The sequence below is a fragment of the Plectropomus leopardus genome, chromosome 6, assembly GCF_008729295.1.
Source record: "Plectropomus leopardus isolate mb chromosome 6, YSFRI_Pleo_2.0, whole genome shotgun sequence".
Classification (NCBI taxonomy): Eukaryota; Metazoa; Chordata; class Actinopteri; order Perciformes; family Serranidae; genus Plectropomus; species Plectropomus leopardus.
In genome coordinates this window covers 4,778,994-4,798,564 of record NC_056468.1, presented here as the reverse complement: position 1 = coordinate 4,798,564, position 19,571 = coordinate 4,778,994, and the positions used below count along the sequence as shown (strand labels likewise).

At 38.6% G+C, this 19,571-nt stretch overlaps 1 protein-coding gene across 1 annotated transcript in view; it reads right to left on the bottom strand.

Moving 5' to 3' along the window:
* unc5db (unc-5 netrin receptor Db) overlaps positions 1 to 17,039 on the bottom strand; it is a 269,867-nt gene extending 252,828 nt beyond the window's left edge. Inside the window, exon 1 of the mRNA XM_042488868.1 lies at positions 16,737 to 17,039. Coding sequence (XP_042344802.1) covers positions 16,737 to 16,821 — 85 coding nt within the window. The 5' untranslated portion in view covers positions 16,822 to 17,039. The remainder of the gene's footprint in view (positions 1 to 16,736) is intronic.
* Between the last annotated feature and the right edge of the window lie 2,532 nt (positions 17,040 to 19,571).

Genomic DNA, 19,571 nt, shown 5'->3' with positions numbered 1-19,571 from the left:
ATCCAATATGTCGATACATAACCAATAAGCCAATAACTGATACTAATATTGATATATCCACTTTTACTCCCCACCTAATTTTAGTGATTATCAAGTCTCTTCAGTAGTGGAATTAACATTTTATTATGCATACTCTTGTTGTGAAGGCCTACTAGAAGATGGAAACATGAAATGCTGATACTCAATGCTTTTTAGTGTATGTAATATTTATTCTTTGTGCAAAATAAGATAAATAACTAAGGGTTGATGTTTTGTATATGTTTACTATGTAAATTTAAAAAATGAATATCGTTTTGCATTATCTGCACAAATCAGCATGTATACTAATATTTCATTTTAAACCCATTATCTGCAAATGACATGCCGATATTATTGTGCATTCCTAACATAAACTAGTCCTGAAATGATCCTTATCACTTGTGACTTAATGGTAGTCTGTGTCAGTGTTTTTGCAGTGTTCTGTGTTCCCGCTTTTTGCCAATAACTGATCTGACTGTTCAGAGCATGAACCTGCTGTTAAAGGGTGTGTGAGCCTCTAGCACTAAAAAAAACTGCAAGTACGGCAAAGCAGAACACCATACAGACAAGGTAACTCCCAGCTGGCCGGATTTCTGTTGAATAGGTTTGCACTGGTTAGTGTAGCTGCAGCCAGTACTGTGTCCTGGTAGCGGTGTTCAGGAATCTGGCATATTCATGTCTGGTTGAGAGTCTTGTCTCGTTGAGTTAGGGAGGAAAAAGAGTTGTGTTTACAAGCCATTTGCAGCACAGTGCCATTCAGTCAGCCTCATTCAAGCCTTCACAATAAGTGTTGTAACAATCTACAAATGGTTTATAATAGATTGTTATATTCTTACCCTTTGGCATTTCCTTAAAATGTTATGCATTTTACTAACAAGGTAATGCATTGTTGTTATTAAGTAAACACTAAAACAACCACTGCCTTTTATCGAAGATCTGCTGAAAATAAAACAAATGGACTTTTATTGTTAGACCGCTATATAAGATTGGACATAATGTTTTCAAGATGTAAAACACTGCTGGACTGCCAGACTGTTTTGAAATTATAAGGATACCATATTTGTTATTTGTTGTTATTTCTCATTGATAAGTTATTCTCAACCTTTTTTCCTATCTTTCTGACAGAAATCAAGCCTATTTGCTCAGAGTTCAAAGTTTTAAATACTTAAAAAAGCTTCCAAATACAGCACAAGAAAATGAAGCTGATCCAGGTGACAAAGGGTTAATTTGTTTTTTAATCTTTTTTTTTTTTAATTACCACAATGGCAGTAGGCTCAATTGCATATTTTCTGTAATATTACTGTTCATCTTTGTGTCATTTTACATTGCACCATAGACAGTTTCAGTAAGTCCTACATAGTGTTAGTGTGGGTGGTAGATAGTTAAATCAATTGTAATTTTCTTTTTCACATCATTCATAATTTACAAATGGTACATTAAAAAATCATTTTAATGTAATTTCTATTATATTCAAATTAAGTATATAATAATTTACAACAACAAGTGTTATGTAAAGGTTTTCATTATTAATTCATAGTTTACTGGTGTCTTACTGAAGTTTGTAGTATGTGAAACTATCAAAAGTCATTTACAAATATTAATACATGGTTGTTAATCATTTGATTCTCATTAAGATTAGGGCTGCAACGACGAATCAATAAAATTGATCATTATCGATTATTAAATGTGTTGGCAACGAATAAAATTATGGATTTGCATTGCACGCAAACACAATGGCTTTGACACAGCATCTGAAACAAAGTGAAAGTGAGGAGGGGGAGAGCTTAACAGCAGGGCAAGTCTCGTTAAAAACAATGTATGTTCAGTTTTAAGGTAAGGAAACGTATGTTGTAAAAGCTGTCAACATTTAGGTTTTTAATTGTTTCATATTTGTCTTTGTACTGCTATCAATAATCTGTTTTTGAACAAAGTGATGGGAGAAAAAAATGGGTTTTTTTTAGTATTATCACTAGTTGCAGCCCTAATTAAGATTCCATCAAGATCTCTTACATATATTAATAGTTACAATATGGTCTTGGTTTTAAGTGTGAGTTGAGTTTGTAGTTAGGATTTTTTTTATTACTGCTTTTATTATTTTATTTTCATACCTTGGTTTGCGTCATGTTGCTTTGCTTAGTGATTCATATTTGACTTAGTGTGTTGTAGCTTCAATTTTAGATTTGAGTTGTCCTTACTAATCAGAAAAATGCAATTTCGTTGGTCATGCCAAAAATGTGATAACTGCCTGAGTGTGACTGAAGAGTAGAGGGCAGCACAGCAGACAGCAAATAGAGCTGTATTTATTTTTTAACCATTGATTAATATGTCCGTTTTTTTCAAATCCATTGATTAACTGTCTCCAAAAGAGGCAGGGATTTGTGAGAGATGCCCATCACAATTTCCCAGAGCCCAAGGTCATGTCTTTTATGTCTTATCTTGTCCAAAAGTCCTAACAGCCCTCAGACTTTCAATATACATTTAATGCTATGCTTAGCTGGAATGAGGACAAATTTATCAAATGATTTATATGTTATTGGATGATCATTGGTTATTCTGATTTTTCTAGGATTTCAGTACATCAGCACAGTCCAACTAAGGCTCCTTTGTTGCTTAATTTAGTCCTCCACATTTTGACAGAGTGAACAGAATGCAGTTATTGCTCTATATACGTGCAGGGGCTTTGAGATAACTATATTTAAGTAGAGCACAATCTGATAACCATGTTCACACTATCTTCACAAAGCTTTGTCTATCACACTGAGAGTAAACTGAATTCTAACCCAGTACCAAGGGTTTTTATTAACAATTCACCATTCACCTAACACTCATATCAAAGATTAAAAAAACCTACTATTAAGCCCTCTCCCTGGTCGTTTCTGCAGTACCTGTGTGTGTCAACCACTGGTCACAAACAGCGTGGTCCAATGACTAACATGTACCCACCAGCGAGACCCAGAGGTCCTCCAGGCAGGACAGGACACAGCAAGCTGAGACTGGTACTCGGCAGTCCATTCATCACAACTTGTCCTTCAGCACAGTTATGTCCCGGTAGGCCTGCTGCTGCAACATGGATCAACAGAGGACATGTTTGAACAGCTGACCCAAGGCCATGAAAGTGGGTACAGCAAAAGCAGAGGACCATCAGGGTTGGCATATCAAAGGCCATATATCAGGCATCCGAGAAAAATACCTGTGATCTATGTACTGGAGAGGCTTTTCTATAACTACTGGCCTTTCAATGGAGGCGGCTCATGTTGCTGGGTTACTATCCTGTCATGCTGCTTTCTTTGTAAATAACATTTTGCCCTTCATACTGTTCAAGTCATCTGCTGGAGGTATTGTCAGAGGATTACTAATGTCAAAAGGATTTATTCTCTCAAGGGAATTACTGTCTCCACAGCATGTCATGGCAATTCATCCAACAATTGGTAAAACAAATCTAGACCACAGTGGTGGACTGACCAATAAGGCTAGGTGTTGGTACTTCATAACTTTAAGATATCAACCTATTAACCCAAAACCAAGTAGTATCAAAATGTCTCCACTCATATGATGGCTACATTCGATATTTTTTGCGTCAGTGTTCTGATCCCATACTGTCCTGAATACCTGCCAGATCAACAAACTTTCTGTTGCTGTCTCCAGTGTCAATCTCATACGGGTGAGCCTGTCCAGTTAGCAGAAGCTAACACAGCAGCAGTGCTAACATCCAACACCAAGCCGTTCAGTGGTACCAACAAACTCACACAAAGACTGAAATCTCTCACCTCTGTTATTAAACCCATTAATAACCGTTAGGAAAAGATTGCCGTGTGATGTTAAAATCCAATGCATGTGCAGCCAGCGCACTCTCACAACTGTCCCCGGCACAGAGCTCACATTCCTGCAACAGCAGCTACAAGCCATACAGTCTATGTTGTGGTGAATTGAGGCATTTGAAGTATGACTATACTACACACCAATCCATTCACATTATGGGTATTGAATGTAGAGCTCTTTTGGTATCAGTATCACTTTAAGGATACTGGTATTGGTACTAAAATTGTTATCACCCTAAGGGTAATGGTTTTGGTATGCCAAAAATTATAGTAACTTGTATTGGTACTGGTACTGGCAGTACTTTAGGGTACTGGTATTGGCACTAGAATTGGTATCATTTTAAGGGTACTGGTATTGGTACTAGTGTCGGTATCACCTAAAGGGTACAGGTATTGGTATCACTTTAAGGGTAATGGTACCGGTATCACTTTAAGGGTAATATAGGTATTCCAAACATTAATATTAGTTGTATTGGTATCAGTACTACTTTAATGGTACTGGTACTATTATTGGTATGATTTTGAGGGTACTAGTATTGGTATCACTTTAAGGGTAATGGTATTGGTATCACTTTAAGGGTACTGGTATTGTTACTAGTATTGGTATCACTTTACATGTTACTGGTCTTGGTATACCACAAAATACCAGTATACTGGTATCATAGTTTTTTAAAATCATATTCAGCCTTAAAAAGTCAATAGGATTCATACTCTCAACACAATAGATATATGAACAAAATTCCATCCCATATTTGGTGAGATATTTCACTCTGAACCAAAGTGGTAGACTGACTAACCTACCCTGCCATCAATGACATCATGCAATATACAGAATAATGACACTCCTTTACCTTTCACTGGATGCACTATGTGAGATTCACTTAGAAACTACAGTCATTCAAAAGGCAATTTACTTGAGATTGGCTGACATAGATTTCAGCAGTGACCCATACATCAACGGGACATGTTTTTCAATAACAATATTGAATTCTCTCAGACCTGATAAGAGATGAGGCCTCACCTATCACTTGACTCTGATTCTATAGAAGCTCTCACCCAGATGCTATATATAGCAAGTGATGTGGTACAAACAAAATTTACACAAACTATGTGTGTGTGTGTGTGTATGTGTGTGTGTGTGTGTGTGTGTGTGTGTGTGTGTGTGTGTGTGTGTGTGTGTGTGTGTGTGTGCAGTGCACAGTCACATGTACATCCCCCAGTAGGCCTTATGGCTGCTTGGAGGTTTGCTAAATATGATGCTACCATAAAGCCGCCTTGTAAAAAGCTCATCTGGTGTGCACCATCTGTAAACACAGATATGAAGAAGTTCACGGAAGCCTGCGCAACCTGACACCTCTAAATTTGGAGTATATCACCGAGTTGGTGTATAGTGCCAGCATTTGCTCTGCAGCAAACACCAAATTAAAGTGAAAAAAAACCCCACAAATTAGAGCTGCTTTTTTTATGAAGACCCTGTTTTACTTGTGCTGATGCTTGAGAGTAATTGCACCACAGTACAAGTGTGATTAATTAGTTTGCAGCAATAAATGCGTGTTTATTTAGAGCATGTGTAAGAATCTTCAAAGATTACAGAAATGAAGATGAGGTTCAATTAATGGCTATGAATATTTAAGCAGTTTTATATCACTTTATTATGTGTGTGTTAAGGTGGGTGTACAAAACAAGTAGTGACACATGTACATGGACAGAAACACTACTTTTCTACTTAAGTGTTATTCCTACCCACAGTTTGTATCTATTATTTATGATGTATGAATATTCTATGGTTATTTACAATATATTTTGCTTATGCTGTGTGGCTGTTGTTTTGACCCTTGCACTATACGTTGCTGGCTATATGTGCACTTAACTATGCAGACTAAATTAAGATTGGATCGTTGCCACTCCAAAATTGTGTAAAAAAATATCAGCTACACGCATGAATAAATGTCGAATAAAATATGGATACAGATGTCAATAAACACCATCCCAGAAACAATACACCTTGTCTCCAGCTCATTTTTAAAACACACTCTACCCTGCTTTTTTTGTCATCATTATACAGTACAGTGCATTCTCCGCCTACCACATTTAATTCCCAAGTGTTTTTTATCCTTGGGGAGTTCTTTTGTAAGAGCAAGAGAAAAAAAAAAAAGATGGGTCCACATGTATCAGTCAGGGCTCACGCATAGATTGCAATATTTAAAAAGAAACCCACTTGGCTGGAGTCTGGACAGGACTGTGGAATGAAGACGTGTCGCTCTAAGAGCACAACTGATTGAATCTCCTGACTGAGATGGATGAAGGGGATCTGCAGCTTTGTTACATGATTTAGCACTGTGACTGAGTGGGCCTTCTCATCCTGTCCTGATTGCCGTCCCCTCAGATTAAGTAAAAACGGAAGCTGCAGCGTTCATCCGGGCCAGACGAGGCCATCGTGACTCAAGCATTTTCAGAGGGATTCTAAATAACAGCCCCCGTCGTGCGCTGATTCTCTGGAAAATGGCAAAGTTAAGGGTGAAGGAGTGAAAGAGAACAGAGATTACTAAAATGTCAGTGCTAGATGCTGTTTGTAATTCTTACAATATAATTATAGACGCAATGGCTGAAATACATTGGCTTCTGTACACTGGCTTCATTATTAATCTGCAAATATTTTTTTAATTTATTGGTTAATTATTTGGTCTATTAAATTGCAGAATATGGTAAATCGCTAATTTCGAGACTCAAAGCCCACTTACTATGGTTTTCATAGCTTTGAATCTCATCTTGTGCTTTTTCTTAGGCTTGGCAAATTCCATCTGCTGAGGAAAACTGTGAGATGTGACTGAAAGCCCTAGAAAATGCTATTACTGGCACCTTGAGTTAGGATTTCCTGTAAACTGGTCAAATAAGGTTGAGAAATAACTAATAAATAAATAAAAAAAATCTTAAGATATTCAATTTACAGTGATAAAAAACAAAGATAAACAGAATCGTGACATTTGAAAAGGTGGAATATATAGTGTTTTTGCCTTCAAATAAAATTAAAAATAGACTTGCACTGATTTATTGTCCAAACATCAGTATGAGCCAATATTCACCCTGTTGACTGCCATCGGCCTATTGGCAAATAAGATGACATTCATTGATGGCAGTGGCCACTGTTTTTCTGAGGTGTCTAATCAATTTTGCAAAGGCAAAAAAACAGTGCTGAAGCCTAACGGCGTCCTGGCATTGCGGGAACAATAGAAATGTGTTTGGGTTGAGACGCTCTCGGGATGAAAGGGCACAGTAAACTAACAATTGACGCATCGGGGACACACCCTATCATTTCCCTGATAATGGCAGATTGTGGACAACAAATCTGTGCTGAATTTGAAAGGAGGGGAGCTGGTTAATGTCAGCTGTTAGCAGCCAGCGGCAAGAACTAATAGCTGACTGCAAAGCATTCTAACGCCCAAATCATCAAATACTGATGCTGTCAGTGGCCCTACAGGTAAAATTATGACACCCTAAGTTCCCCTCCAGTATCCATTTTGGAAGCACAGGGATGTCATTTTACGCTCCTTATATACATTGTGCTATTTCAAAATGACCTTCAAATGTTGGTAAAACACTTCATTTTTTTAGGTTTAATTAATTAGGTTTAAACAACAAAAGCATGTGTTTAGGTTAAGAAAAAAACAGTTTTGCTTAAAATAAAGCTTGTTACTTACATAATATCATGTTATGTGAAATATGTCACAGTGTCCAACACATGCTAGCAGACTACATTGTTATTCAAGAACCTGACTATTAGTTTCACGTGGAACATGAACAGCGTGCTCCCAGGTAAAAGTCCAGAGTTTGTTTGTCCCATCTAAGTCAACTTCCACCCTCCCTTGTGGCATTTAGTGCTTTTTATACAACGACAGTTGCTCCAAGCATCAAAAAATGCCGCTGCCCAGTGCTACTCTTACTAAAAGGTGCCTCGGTGTCTCAGTATCTGACGCAGAGGGCCACTGACCACACGTTGCTGAGTTGGGAGTGAGAAATGATTGCTTGACGGAGGTTGCATTGAGTTGAGTTATGACATGTTCAAGTTCAATTCTGTACAAATTAAGGTGAATTATAATATTCTCATGATATGTTCACTGTAATCTTATAAAATGTAGTTTTTGTGGAGAAACTTGAATAAATACAGCTGTTTGAAGCAGAAATTTGTTTATGTTTCTCACACCCATATAAAAAGATACAAGAGAATTAATTAGTATACTAAAAAAGCTACTGAAGCCAGTTTTTAAAGATGCTATTCATTTGAGAGAAGGTTATATTAAAGGTTGTTCATAAATGTGTATGGTTGAATTTGTCCTCATTCAAGGATAGTGCAAAGGCTGAATGACTTTTAAACAGTTCAGGAATTTTTATAATTATTTCTTTGTTTCCCTGGTACAAAAGGGGGAATGAATAACAACAAAAACTGCATAAACTGAAACAAAAAATAGAAACACCAGTATCTGAAATCAGCAAAATTTAATTTCACAATCAATGCATCCCCAACACATTAATCTCTCTGAATGTATTGCAACAAGAAACACATTTCATACTACAGTCCTTTTTTTAAGTTGTTTTTTACATACGTCAACTTAAAACCACCTCCAGCTGCATCGGTCTAATCTACTCTCTCTGCCATTTTGGTTTTCTGTCACCATCTTTCTGGCTCAGGTACATGAGGATGACATCCCCGCATGATCTCAACTACAAAAGTTTGGAACTAGGCTTTGTTATGAGATACCTTGAATGTGTTAGGGCCTTTGCAGCGTAAACGTGCAGATATAGATGACATAGGGTAGCTGGAAGAAAGTTGAATGTCTGAGTACCATTCAGCTTGGTAGCAGACAGGAGAACCCAATGAGCTGCGGGGCTGATTGCTGACTACATTAAGCCTCTTAGGCAGCGCGTTGATGAATTCGCTCGTTGAAATGTGAAGGTAATAGTCTTGACATAGCAAAGACATAACTCACCGACTGTACCTGCAAAGTCCCCAAATGACAGCAATCCCGAGCAGGAGCCAGTCCAATATGAAAGAGGACTTTGCTTTTATTACCATCATCATTACTGTATATCATTTCTGAATGTACAGCCATTTGGTTTCATTTAAATGTAAATCTGGGCACTGAACTGCGCACGTTGTCACCCACGGTAGCCTGACTATGATGATTCATTCTGGGATCGGCAGGGAAAATATAAGAGCCCCTTTACTTTCTCTGAGGGAAAATAACTGATTTGACCTTTGTCTGTTTTCATGAAAGCCGTGTATGCAGCAAAATAAAATAAGAAAAAAACCTTGAGATATTTTTTCTGGAAAACAAAAGTAACCACAGCTTTGTACGTCCTTGCTCTACTCTCTTCTATTTTTGTTTTCCAACCTGAAGAGCAAGAACAGAGGTACAATCTGCAGCACAAGGTCAAGGGTGAACTGAAGCCTGGGGAGAATTGCAGATTCCACATGTCAGGGAAGAGTGAGACACGGCATCGAGGGCATCACACGCCATGTGGCGGTTGTTACTTCAGCGAGGCTTGACACCACTGTGCATCCGAGGAGCTAGGAGTGGCTAATGTGGTTATACTCGACTTACAGCCTGCAGGTTCAATCTGGTCCTCGACAGTGTGCTGGGTGGCCCCCCTTAACCATTTTCTAATTCACAATAAATGAAGTGATTCACACTCGTAATTGTTTTTGTTTTTTTAGTATACATATGGTGCCAGAGTGCACAAAACAGTGTCAAAATAGAGCTTGTTTTTTTTATTAAACATCAGTGTAGGATCCTCCACAACCCTCGACAAAGGTCCAAGCCAAGTACCTAATGTCCTAAATTCTTAGAAACATCCTACAATCCCTTGAACATAAAAACCTAGAAATGTTGTAAAATCCTAGAAATGTTGTATAATCCTGGAAATGTCCCAAAACCCTAAAAACATGCTAAAATTCTCAAAACATGCTACAATACTTGAAAAGTCCTAAAATCCTAGAAACCTCCTAAAATCCAATAAACATGTTAAAATCCTAGAAATGCTGTAAAATCCTAGAAATGTCCCCAAACCCTGGAAACATGCTAAAATCCTAGAAACATGCTAAAATCTTCAAAACATGCTACAATCCTTGAAAAGTCCCAAAATCCAAGAAACATCCTAATGTCCTCGAAACATCCTAATGTCCTCGAAACATCCTAAAATCCTTGAAACGTCCTAAATCCTAGAAATGTTCTAAAATATGAAAAACATCCAAGAGTCCTAGAGAGGCCTTAATGCCTAGAAACATCCTCAAATCATAGAGATGTGCCAAAATCCTAGACATGCTGTAAAATCCTACAAATGTCCAAAAATTTGAGAAACATCCTAAAATCTGAGAAACATCCTGGAACCCCAGAAATGTCCTGAAATCATAGAATTGGCCTTAAATCCTAGAAATGTCCTATAATCCTAGACATGTCCAACAAACCTGGAAACATGTATTGGGCTGCTGCAACTGACCCCTAGCCTCCTGTCATTTTGCAAAAGTGGCCCCCAAGCAAAGCAAGTTGAGTATCACTGTGCTAATGTTTACCAAATGAGGTGACCACCGGGGGGTCCGTGCATGTGTGCAATGCGTCTCGGACTCCAGCACGACAAACATTAGCAGCTCCTGATCTCATAAAATATTCTCAGAATCAGATGTGGCATTAGGAAAACTTACAGCAGAGCATGTTGAATTACTGGAAAATGAACAGGGTGACATCAACAATCCTCAATCAAATATCAGATAATCCCCTTCCTCATTATTTTTCTTACTCTACACACACACACACACTTGCCTGCTAAATCACACATCACATAAATTAATCATCAAGTTCCAAATAAATACGCCTCGTTGTCAAATGAAATCAATAACAGCCTCATCAGAAGCCAGGTTATAAGGGATATTACATATCAGTGCATTCAGTTAGCCTCTCTGCATCTCTAAGTAGGGCGTCATTAGGAGATAATGCTAATACCTAATCTATAAGGAAGTCTAATATCACTGCTCAGAAGGTCTTAAAATATTTTCTCATATGTCTCCTGACTTGTCCTGTGAAGCATGATTGGAAAGGCTTTTAAAGTTTCCCCCTGGGCCACGTGCTCACTCACGGCCATGTCACACAGGAGGAGCCCAGCTTGCGTGGGGCTCGTCTCCAGCCAACAAGGCCTGCAAACATCACCACTGATCCCCGAGAGCTTAAATCTCGCTGAGTGCGAGCTAGCGTGGTCAAATTCCGCTGCAGCCAGACCACTGTGTTTGCTGCTGTTTGGGTTCACGGAGTCAACGTTGTGGGGAAATGTCCGTGTGACACCTGTTGTTACAGTTATGGCCTTTGAGAGTGATGTGACGTGCAGGGAAATGGGAGCAGTGAAGGGCGCCTGTGCTGTGCACGAGTATGTGGAGACAGCACGAAATGTCACTTTGATTCCTGCAGAAATGATGGACGCATTCAAGGTCCTTTGGGTGGGACTTAAATGCAGAGCTCTGCCTCTGGAGCTAAAATGATTGGCTGATTGATAGAAAATCTATTTATTTTCATAGTAATTTCAGTCATTTTTAATCAAAAATATCAAACTTTCTCTGATTTTAACTTCTCAGATGTAAGAGTTTTCAGTCACATATGATAATTACCTTGATTTTTTATTAATAGTCAGATAAAACAAGGAAAATGAAGGTGCCACTTTGCATTCTTGGGAATTAAAATGGTGAGATTTCTTCTATTTTTTTGACATTTTATAGACAACTTTAATCAAGTAGAACCTTGGCAGAATAATTGATAAAAATATAATCATTTTCTAGGCAACATCGACAACAAAGATCTAGTCTCTCTAAAGCCTGAGTAAAGCAAAGTGAGTTTTTTTCTTTCTAAAGACATTATAAATCTCACAAAATACTTGTTGAAAACTTGTGAAAAGACTGAGAACTGTGTAGTGCTGCATTGTGAAATAAGTTTGTTGTGTTCATGATTTTTCGGGCTGCTTGATGACACACTAGAGCCATCTTTAACATAATCCCTCCCCCACTCTGTATTTACCAAGAACAAGCTGTTGTGAAGCAACAGACCATTGTTAGCAGCTAATTCAGTGGTACGAAGCACACATTTCCCCCAAGCCAGGGAGTGTACCACTGTGTAGCTACCAACTCTCATTAGCAGCTAACTCAGTAGCACAATATCATAAACACCCCAACCAAAGTGCTAGCAGCTGCACAGCTAAAGACTCTGGTAAGCCGTTCACTCAGTAGCGCAGTAACATACACACTCCAAGTTGAAGAACAAGGGGGCCACCGTGCAGCTTAGACTCTCATTAGCAGCTAACACAGTAGTGCAGTAACATACACACACCACAGGCCGAAAACCTAGCAGCTGCACAGCTTCAGACTCTCATTAGCAGCTAACTCAGTACCATAGTAACATGCACACCCCAAGCTGAAGAATGAGTGAGCCACCATACAGCTATTGACTCTTGTTAGCAGCTAAATCATTAGCATAGTAACATACACACCCCATGTTGAGGAACTAAAGAGCTGCCATGCAGCTACAGACTCTTGTTAGCAGCTAACTCAGTAGCACAGTCACATACACACCAAGCCTAAGGAGGAGAGAGCCACTAAGCAACAGATTCTCACTGGCAGCTAACAGCAGCTAATAGCAGCTAACATTAGCACGAAGCACACTCCCAAAGCAGTCAGCAGTAAATGCTGGCGGGCCGGTTAGGGCTGAAATGACTGAAATTTACGTTACTGATGAATATCCTGCCTATGTTTTTGACTTTTGCACTTAACAGACTTTTTTATTAATGTATTTATTTGACTAAAGAGATTAGAGGACTGTTAGAATGTAGCTAACTCCCTACCTGCACACGGGGTAAACCAAACTATACTTATATGCTACATTTTTTAAAGTTAGTAGTAACCGTAACATAGTTTCAGCTCCTTTATCAGACACGCTCCCAGTGTCTCAACGTACCACTCTTTTTTTATGATTTTAAAGCTAATTTTTTTATTTTTCTCTGGTGTGACAAGCTCATCGCACATTTTTTTTTTCTTTACAAGTAACAGACTGCAGTTTTGGCCTGTCTCTCCACACAGAAAGTTACAATCTAAACCTTGAATAAAGTCCAAGTTCAAACTGTCTTCTAAGCAGCAGTGAACAAACACTGTCCAGAGAACATCAGACTCAACACTGTCAGATCTTTTGCTTCTTTGAAATCTTTAGTTAAGATTCATTTTGTGTACAGTACAGAAACAGAGTTTGGGAAACAAGAGTTCTAAGTACAGTTGACTGACGGCTCCTCCAAGAGTTTTCTGGGTATTATAACCCCTCAACTTCACAACTATTAATATTTAACAAATTCAACATAAAAACTATTTAATAGTGCATACTTACAGAGAGCAAAGTTGCACACGGGCTTGTATGATCAGCCTTTTTTTCTTTACTGTCCAAATGACTGGTTACTACTGTAGGGTTCAGGGCCCACAAAAGGGTCACAAGAGAAATATCTGTGCAGGGGTGCACCATCAAGAGAGGCAAACCAAGCAAATGTTTGGGGGCCCGTGAAAAAAAAATTAGGAAAAGGGCCCCTGATGGCCATTGATATTGGCACAATTTGCAACAACAAATATAAACCCCGGAAAACCTCCCAGAATGCACTACAGTGGACCACCACTGCCCCCCAAAAACAGCAAACTGTGGCCCCCTCTAGCTACCATAACAGCTGGTTGTTCAAGTACTCTGATATTTGTGTGTGCATGTTGGTGTCTATTATATTTTAGGAAAAATTTACCACATTTGATAATGAAAAAATGCATTTTTTTTTACTGAATTGACTGTTCCTTTGCTTGGGGCCCTACAGAGTCTAGGATTGCTACTGAATTTGAGGGGTGATAAGATTATGGGTGACAAAACATACAGTATTCTTCTCTAATCTTAGCTTTTCTTGCAAAATTCTGGATTGTTTAGTTGAATTAACCCTGATGATGTCATCAAATAACCCCAATGACATCATTAAACTGAAGACTAAACATATTTTACAAGAATCCTACATTTCAAACAGAGGTATGGGCTTTGAAAGATATGGCAATTTTTCAGGATGGAATGGTTTTTATAAAAGACGCCATCAAGCAGCATTATGGGAATTCCTGTTTCTGAATACTAGGAACTAAAAGTCAGAGTATCTCAGCGTTTGCTTCAATTTTTACCACTCTACTTAAAAAATCAGTCTCTTGTCACACGCCAAAAATGGTGGGAGTCACTAGTTTAAAATGCATAGCTTCATTGTATTTATGCATTTAGTTATTTCTTTTTTTAATTTACCAAATTTACTTTCATTATTTGCATTTACAAGTGGCATTTGTTTCTCTTTCATGAACATAAAATGATAACAATGCTGCCCTGTAATTGAATACGATTCTATTTGATAGTCATACGCAAGCTGCATATTAGACTCTCAAAAGCCAACAATTTCCTCACAATAAGACCAAGACGTAATATAGAAACAATCAGACAGGTTTCACCGCTAAGATGAAAAGGCTGGAGTGTCCCTGCACTCGATCCAACAAGGGACTCTATACACCCATGTTCAGTGACTGCAGTGGGCAATAGAGTTGTGATGCTGTGACCTCAATCTATTACTGCACTCTCTTCAGCTCCATTGGCTTGCTGTACAGTCACGTTAGACTATGTGAAGGGGAAACAGTAATATCACATCAAATACCAGCACTGTACACACTCACCTATAACCTACAGTAACGAGAATCTGAAGAATCTGTTTCACGTCACAGCCATTAAAGTCGGCAGCAGACAGAGAATGATGAACCATTTCTCGAGATACGATCAGCACAGGCACGATCAACTGACTGAGAGGCAAATATATGCCCGTGCAGTTGTGTGCTTGTGGTGTATATCTGATTTAAATGGGCAAGTTTCAATGTAGTGGCTACAACTCGCACTGTAAAAATTAAGTGTCTAGGCTGCCTTAAATTTTTGGGTTGACTGAATATGAGAAGACAAGTTGAATCGCCACATAATAACCTCAACTTGTCTTCTGAACTTCAGTCAACTTAAATTTTTTAGGCAGCCCAGACACTACCTTTTTGATGTGTAAACAAAATATTTTATTTTTATAGTGCAGTCCAGCTAAAAATTTTAAGTAGACTGAATCTAAGAAGACAAGTTGAGGTAATTTTCTCATGATTCAACTTGTCCTCTTAAATACAGTCAACTTAATTTTTAAGCAATCCAGACGATAACTTTTTTAAGTTAAACAAACATTTTTACAGTGCAATCTAGCTATAAAAAACTGCCTCACATATTTGTTCTAAATCACTGATTATTTTTCTTGATTTTTTCCTCCAATAAATAATAAATAATACATCAAACTGTTGGGCTGTGAATCCATCCGGGTCCATGGATACAATGTTATCATGATACTTAGTCATGATACAATATTATAGCGATTTTAAATGTGTTGCAATATCCTGAGTGCACTGTAAAAATAAACTATTTGATTTAACTTAAAAAAAATTGGTGTCCCGGCTGCCTGAATTTTTTAAGTTGTGTGAATTTGAGAAGATAAATTGAATCATTACAAAATTACCTTCACTTGTGTTTTCAAATTAAGTCAATACTAACTTTGTCAAGTTTAACCAAACATTGTTTCTTTTTCTTAAAGTGTATTGTGCTAAAATATATCAATAGTTATTACCTTTTTCACCCCAAATTACATTGCTAAAGAAAAATGTTAACATCTAGTTTTATCTAAAAAGAGCAGTATGTTTATCTCACTCCAATCATTTTATTGCATCAAACTGTACACGGTGTACTGAAATAACAATTGATTTTATCATTCTAAAAAGCGACCAAAAGTTTAATTTGCATTTTATAATATCATATCATTTTTTTTAATATCAATAATTGACATAATAAGAAAAAAAATCTTGGCACCTCTGCATCAATATTAAACTGTCATGCAAAATCATGTCGCGATACTCTGCTGTATCAATTTCTTCCCCACCCCTATCAAACTGGGACACGTGCCCAATCTTCAAATGCTTCCTGCCTGGCACAGCCACCTCATAATCACCTGTATTCCACCTACAAAATAAACTAAAACATGTCCATTATCTTCATCTAAAACACATGGCACACTGCTTTCAGCAAATGATCGACATGTACCCTAAAGGAGCACGGCACCTCACTGAAATCCGGCCCTCCTGCCCTGTCAGAGATTGTTTCAGGTGTCAGCCACACAATGCTTTCCTTATTTTCTGCTTGAAGTCAACATAAACGCCTGTCCCTTCGCCCTGCACAAACAAGCCCTGCATAGCCCCCTTTATCCTCCCTGACACTGGATCCACTTCATGATATCAGGGAGTGGATCGTTTTCAAATGAAGACAGGCGTCTACACACAATCAGCACAGTAACTCCCGGAGAAAAAAATGCATGCCTGTTGCACAGGCGTGCCTGTGTTTAAAGCTACTCCTAAACGCAGCGCAGCCATGCTGATGGATTCGTTAAAGACTGCGTGAAAATGGCACAATTAGCATCGATCTGAGGGGGATAGGAGAAAGATAAACAGCGTAGGGGAAGTTGACAGTGTCAGCTTGATGAATCAACACGAGAAGCTCTGCTGCGCACAGAGAAAGAGCTCAAACAGTGACAATAAGTCCGGAGGATTAATCAGAAACTGAATATTCGATGTGTACGTTGTTGTTTGCAAACCGTCAGAAATACCCCAAATCTGCACAAGCACGAAAGAAACGTGACAAGTGGTGCGTAACCACGGAGATGGCACCGCTTTTCCTGAACACGCCGGCGAAAGGCGTTGCAAACCCCGTGACACCGAAAGTAAGCATGCATGCACGCGGACACGGCTCTTACCTTTGGAGATGACTGACACCGTGCAGTAAACAAGAACCAGGAGGCCCGTCATGGAGAGGTAACGTCCTTTTGTCAGCGCACCCATACCGACGCGTAGCTCTCCAAGGTAAAGGGCTGACGGTGCTCCGGATCTCTGGTGCCTCCTCTCGCCTCCTCCGAGCTGACCGAGCCCGGCTGCGCAAGTTCCCTCCTTACACCCGTCAAGGGGACAGTTTGGAGCTCAGGCACTAAAAGGAGGAGAAGATGAAGGAGGAGAAGTGAGTGGCTCGCGAGCTGGACTGTTGAGCGAAAGGACAGAAGCATCTTCACTTCACTTTGGCTGTGCGTGTGTGCGCAGCAGGAGAGCCGCGCGCTCCGAGTTTACCCCCTTCTCCAGGCATCATCATCCCGGAGCCTGCCTCTTGCGAGCCAATGGCAGAGTGAGGGAGGCGGAGAGGAGGGGACCGAGGGGTAGGCTACATGTAGGCCTAATCACTCAAACATTTCTCCTAACTGCAGTGCATCAGTCACAAATGCTGCTGCATTTAGATGTAGAAGATTTTGGCCAAAATAGAAAAGCACAGCATGCGAAGAGTTAATTTCACGTATTAATTCTGACACAGCTGTAGGCGATATTCCAGTAAAAATTCCAAACCCGATGATAAATACAAAAGACTGACAGTAAGGATATGTGGGCCCTGTGCACAAGTGGCCCCCCAACCCTTCCTTCCTCTCTTGATTCATTCCTTTGTCACACACCTTTTTTTTTTTTTTTTTTTTTTTTTACAAATTCAGTGTGCTTTCTTCCCCTTTCCTTTCATTCTTTTCTTTTGTAAAACCCTGATTTCCCTTTCTCAGGGAAAGATGTGTACATTGGTGATCCAGCAGCATAAGTAGTCACTTAATCGACTCTAGTTCGTTTAGTGCAGGGGCGAACTAAACCATGCATTTAACCCTTTGACACCTGGATCAACATCAACTTTTTGCATTCAGACGCCTTTCACAAGTATTTAAACCTTTGGACCCTGAGCAAATTGGTTTCTTTCAAAAGCATGAGAAAAAAACACATAAGAAACTTGGCATGAAATGTCCCGCAAATTGCAAGAAATAAGTGGACTTAAGTGGAAAATCATTCAATCAATCATTTTTTAAAAAGCTATTACATTTTTTTCAGAGTATTTTTTAAATTAGCATAATGCTTTATATACATATACATATATAAAATATAGAATTACTTTTTTATACATAAATATGTATATATTACATTGTATATATACATATAGAAATGGTTATTTATTTTTAAAAAAACATCTTTTGGGGGGGTCATTTTATATTTTTTTATTTGTTGGTTTGTTTCTTTTTTTGATTTTGCTTCTTCATAGGTAATTTTCTTACCATACTTTTTTACTAATTTCTGGATTATTTCTCTCTAAATTGCTCACAGTCTATCCATTTTCAAAAGAAATTAAGCCATTTTTCCCAGGTTTCAAAACGTTAAGGAGTGAGAGAGGCATTGGGGAGCTCCCATCTATTTTATTCAAGTTTCAGTCTTTCAACCAATTTATTCAGCCATTTTTAACTTAATGATGGTGCTAAGTAGTATTTAAAAAAAAAAAAAAAAAGCAAAAAAAACAACCTTTTTATTCCAGCTTTTAGATACCCCACCCCCCTCCTATTGGGGCCCTGTGTATTTCCCCCCTACTGCTAGGCTCCTGGTCAGTGCAATAATATACTTCCTCTTCAGTCAGAGCAGAGCCACTCTGGCCCTCAGCCCCCCTGACTGCCAAGTACATCTCTAAGAAATGTTTCTTGGCATCCTTGTTCTGGTTTTTAGGCATAATTAAAACTACAAATTCTTCAGATGAATTTGGGGCACAGAATACACTTCCTGTCACTGTCACAGAAATCTTTCAGTAATGAGGCCAAGGAGAAAAAAACATTTTAAGTTACTTGGATGTAACTCCAGTTCCATAGGTATGAGTAGAACTGAAAATGGTTAAACCATGTAGAAAACATAATGGAAATATAACATATTTGTTTCACATTTCATTTGAATAACAGCCTCTTCACTACTTGCATTTTGTTTTTCATCAGTACACCAACATTTAAACTTTGGCAAAGCGGATTTCTGTCATTTCTATTTTTTACTTTTTTTTAATGTGCAAATTGCAAACATGTATTAAAAACAGGTAGATGAAAACACTAACACAACATGGATGTTGGATATTATGGAAAGAGTGTGGATTTTCTGATGTAGTTTACTTGAATGTTTTTTGGGGGGAAATGTTCCAAAATAACAGTGTTTTCGTAAACAGTATTTAAACTGCTAGTACTAAACTAATACAAGTACATAGGGTTCCTATGAGGTATATACCTATTCTTTGTCATTTCTCTAAAGAATGTCACAGCCCGGCTTTTAGGCTGGACAAAATGTTAGTAAATTAACAAATGAAGTTATATATTAACTAAACGTAATCAGAATCAGTAGAACAAGCTGCACAAACAGGTAGGACCAAACTTTAGTTGTAGTGTAGGGAATGAATAAGTGAAAATGTGCTTTAGGGGTGTTGTGCTGTAAAAAGCAAAGCAAGAGGAAGTCAAGATGCTGTGAGGTCAGAGGCACACCGGGCCCAGGTGTGTCCCACGATGCTGATTGCACTCCTTAAATCTGCTGCCCTGGAATGAGAAAGCAAGCAGCAAAAGCTGAGGAATGCAGCAGAGGGGTTATGCAAGAAAGTGCAACAGGAAGAAACTTCCATCCACAACTCAATCACCAAAATAAATGTTAGCATTGTATGTTTAAATAGTAACTGTCGAGGTTCACAGACAGAACAACTGACTTTTGTAGGTGACGTT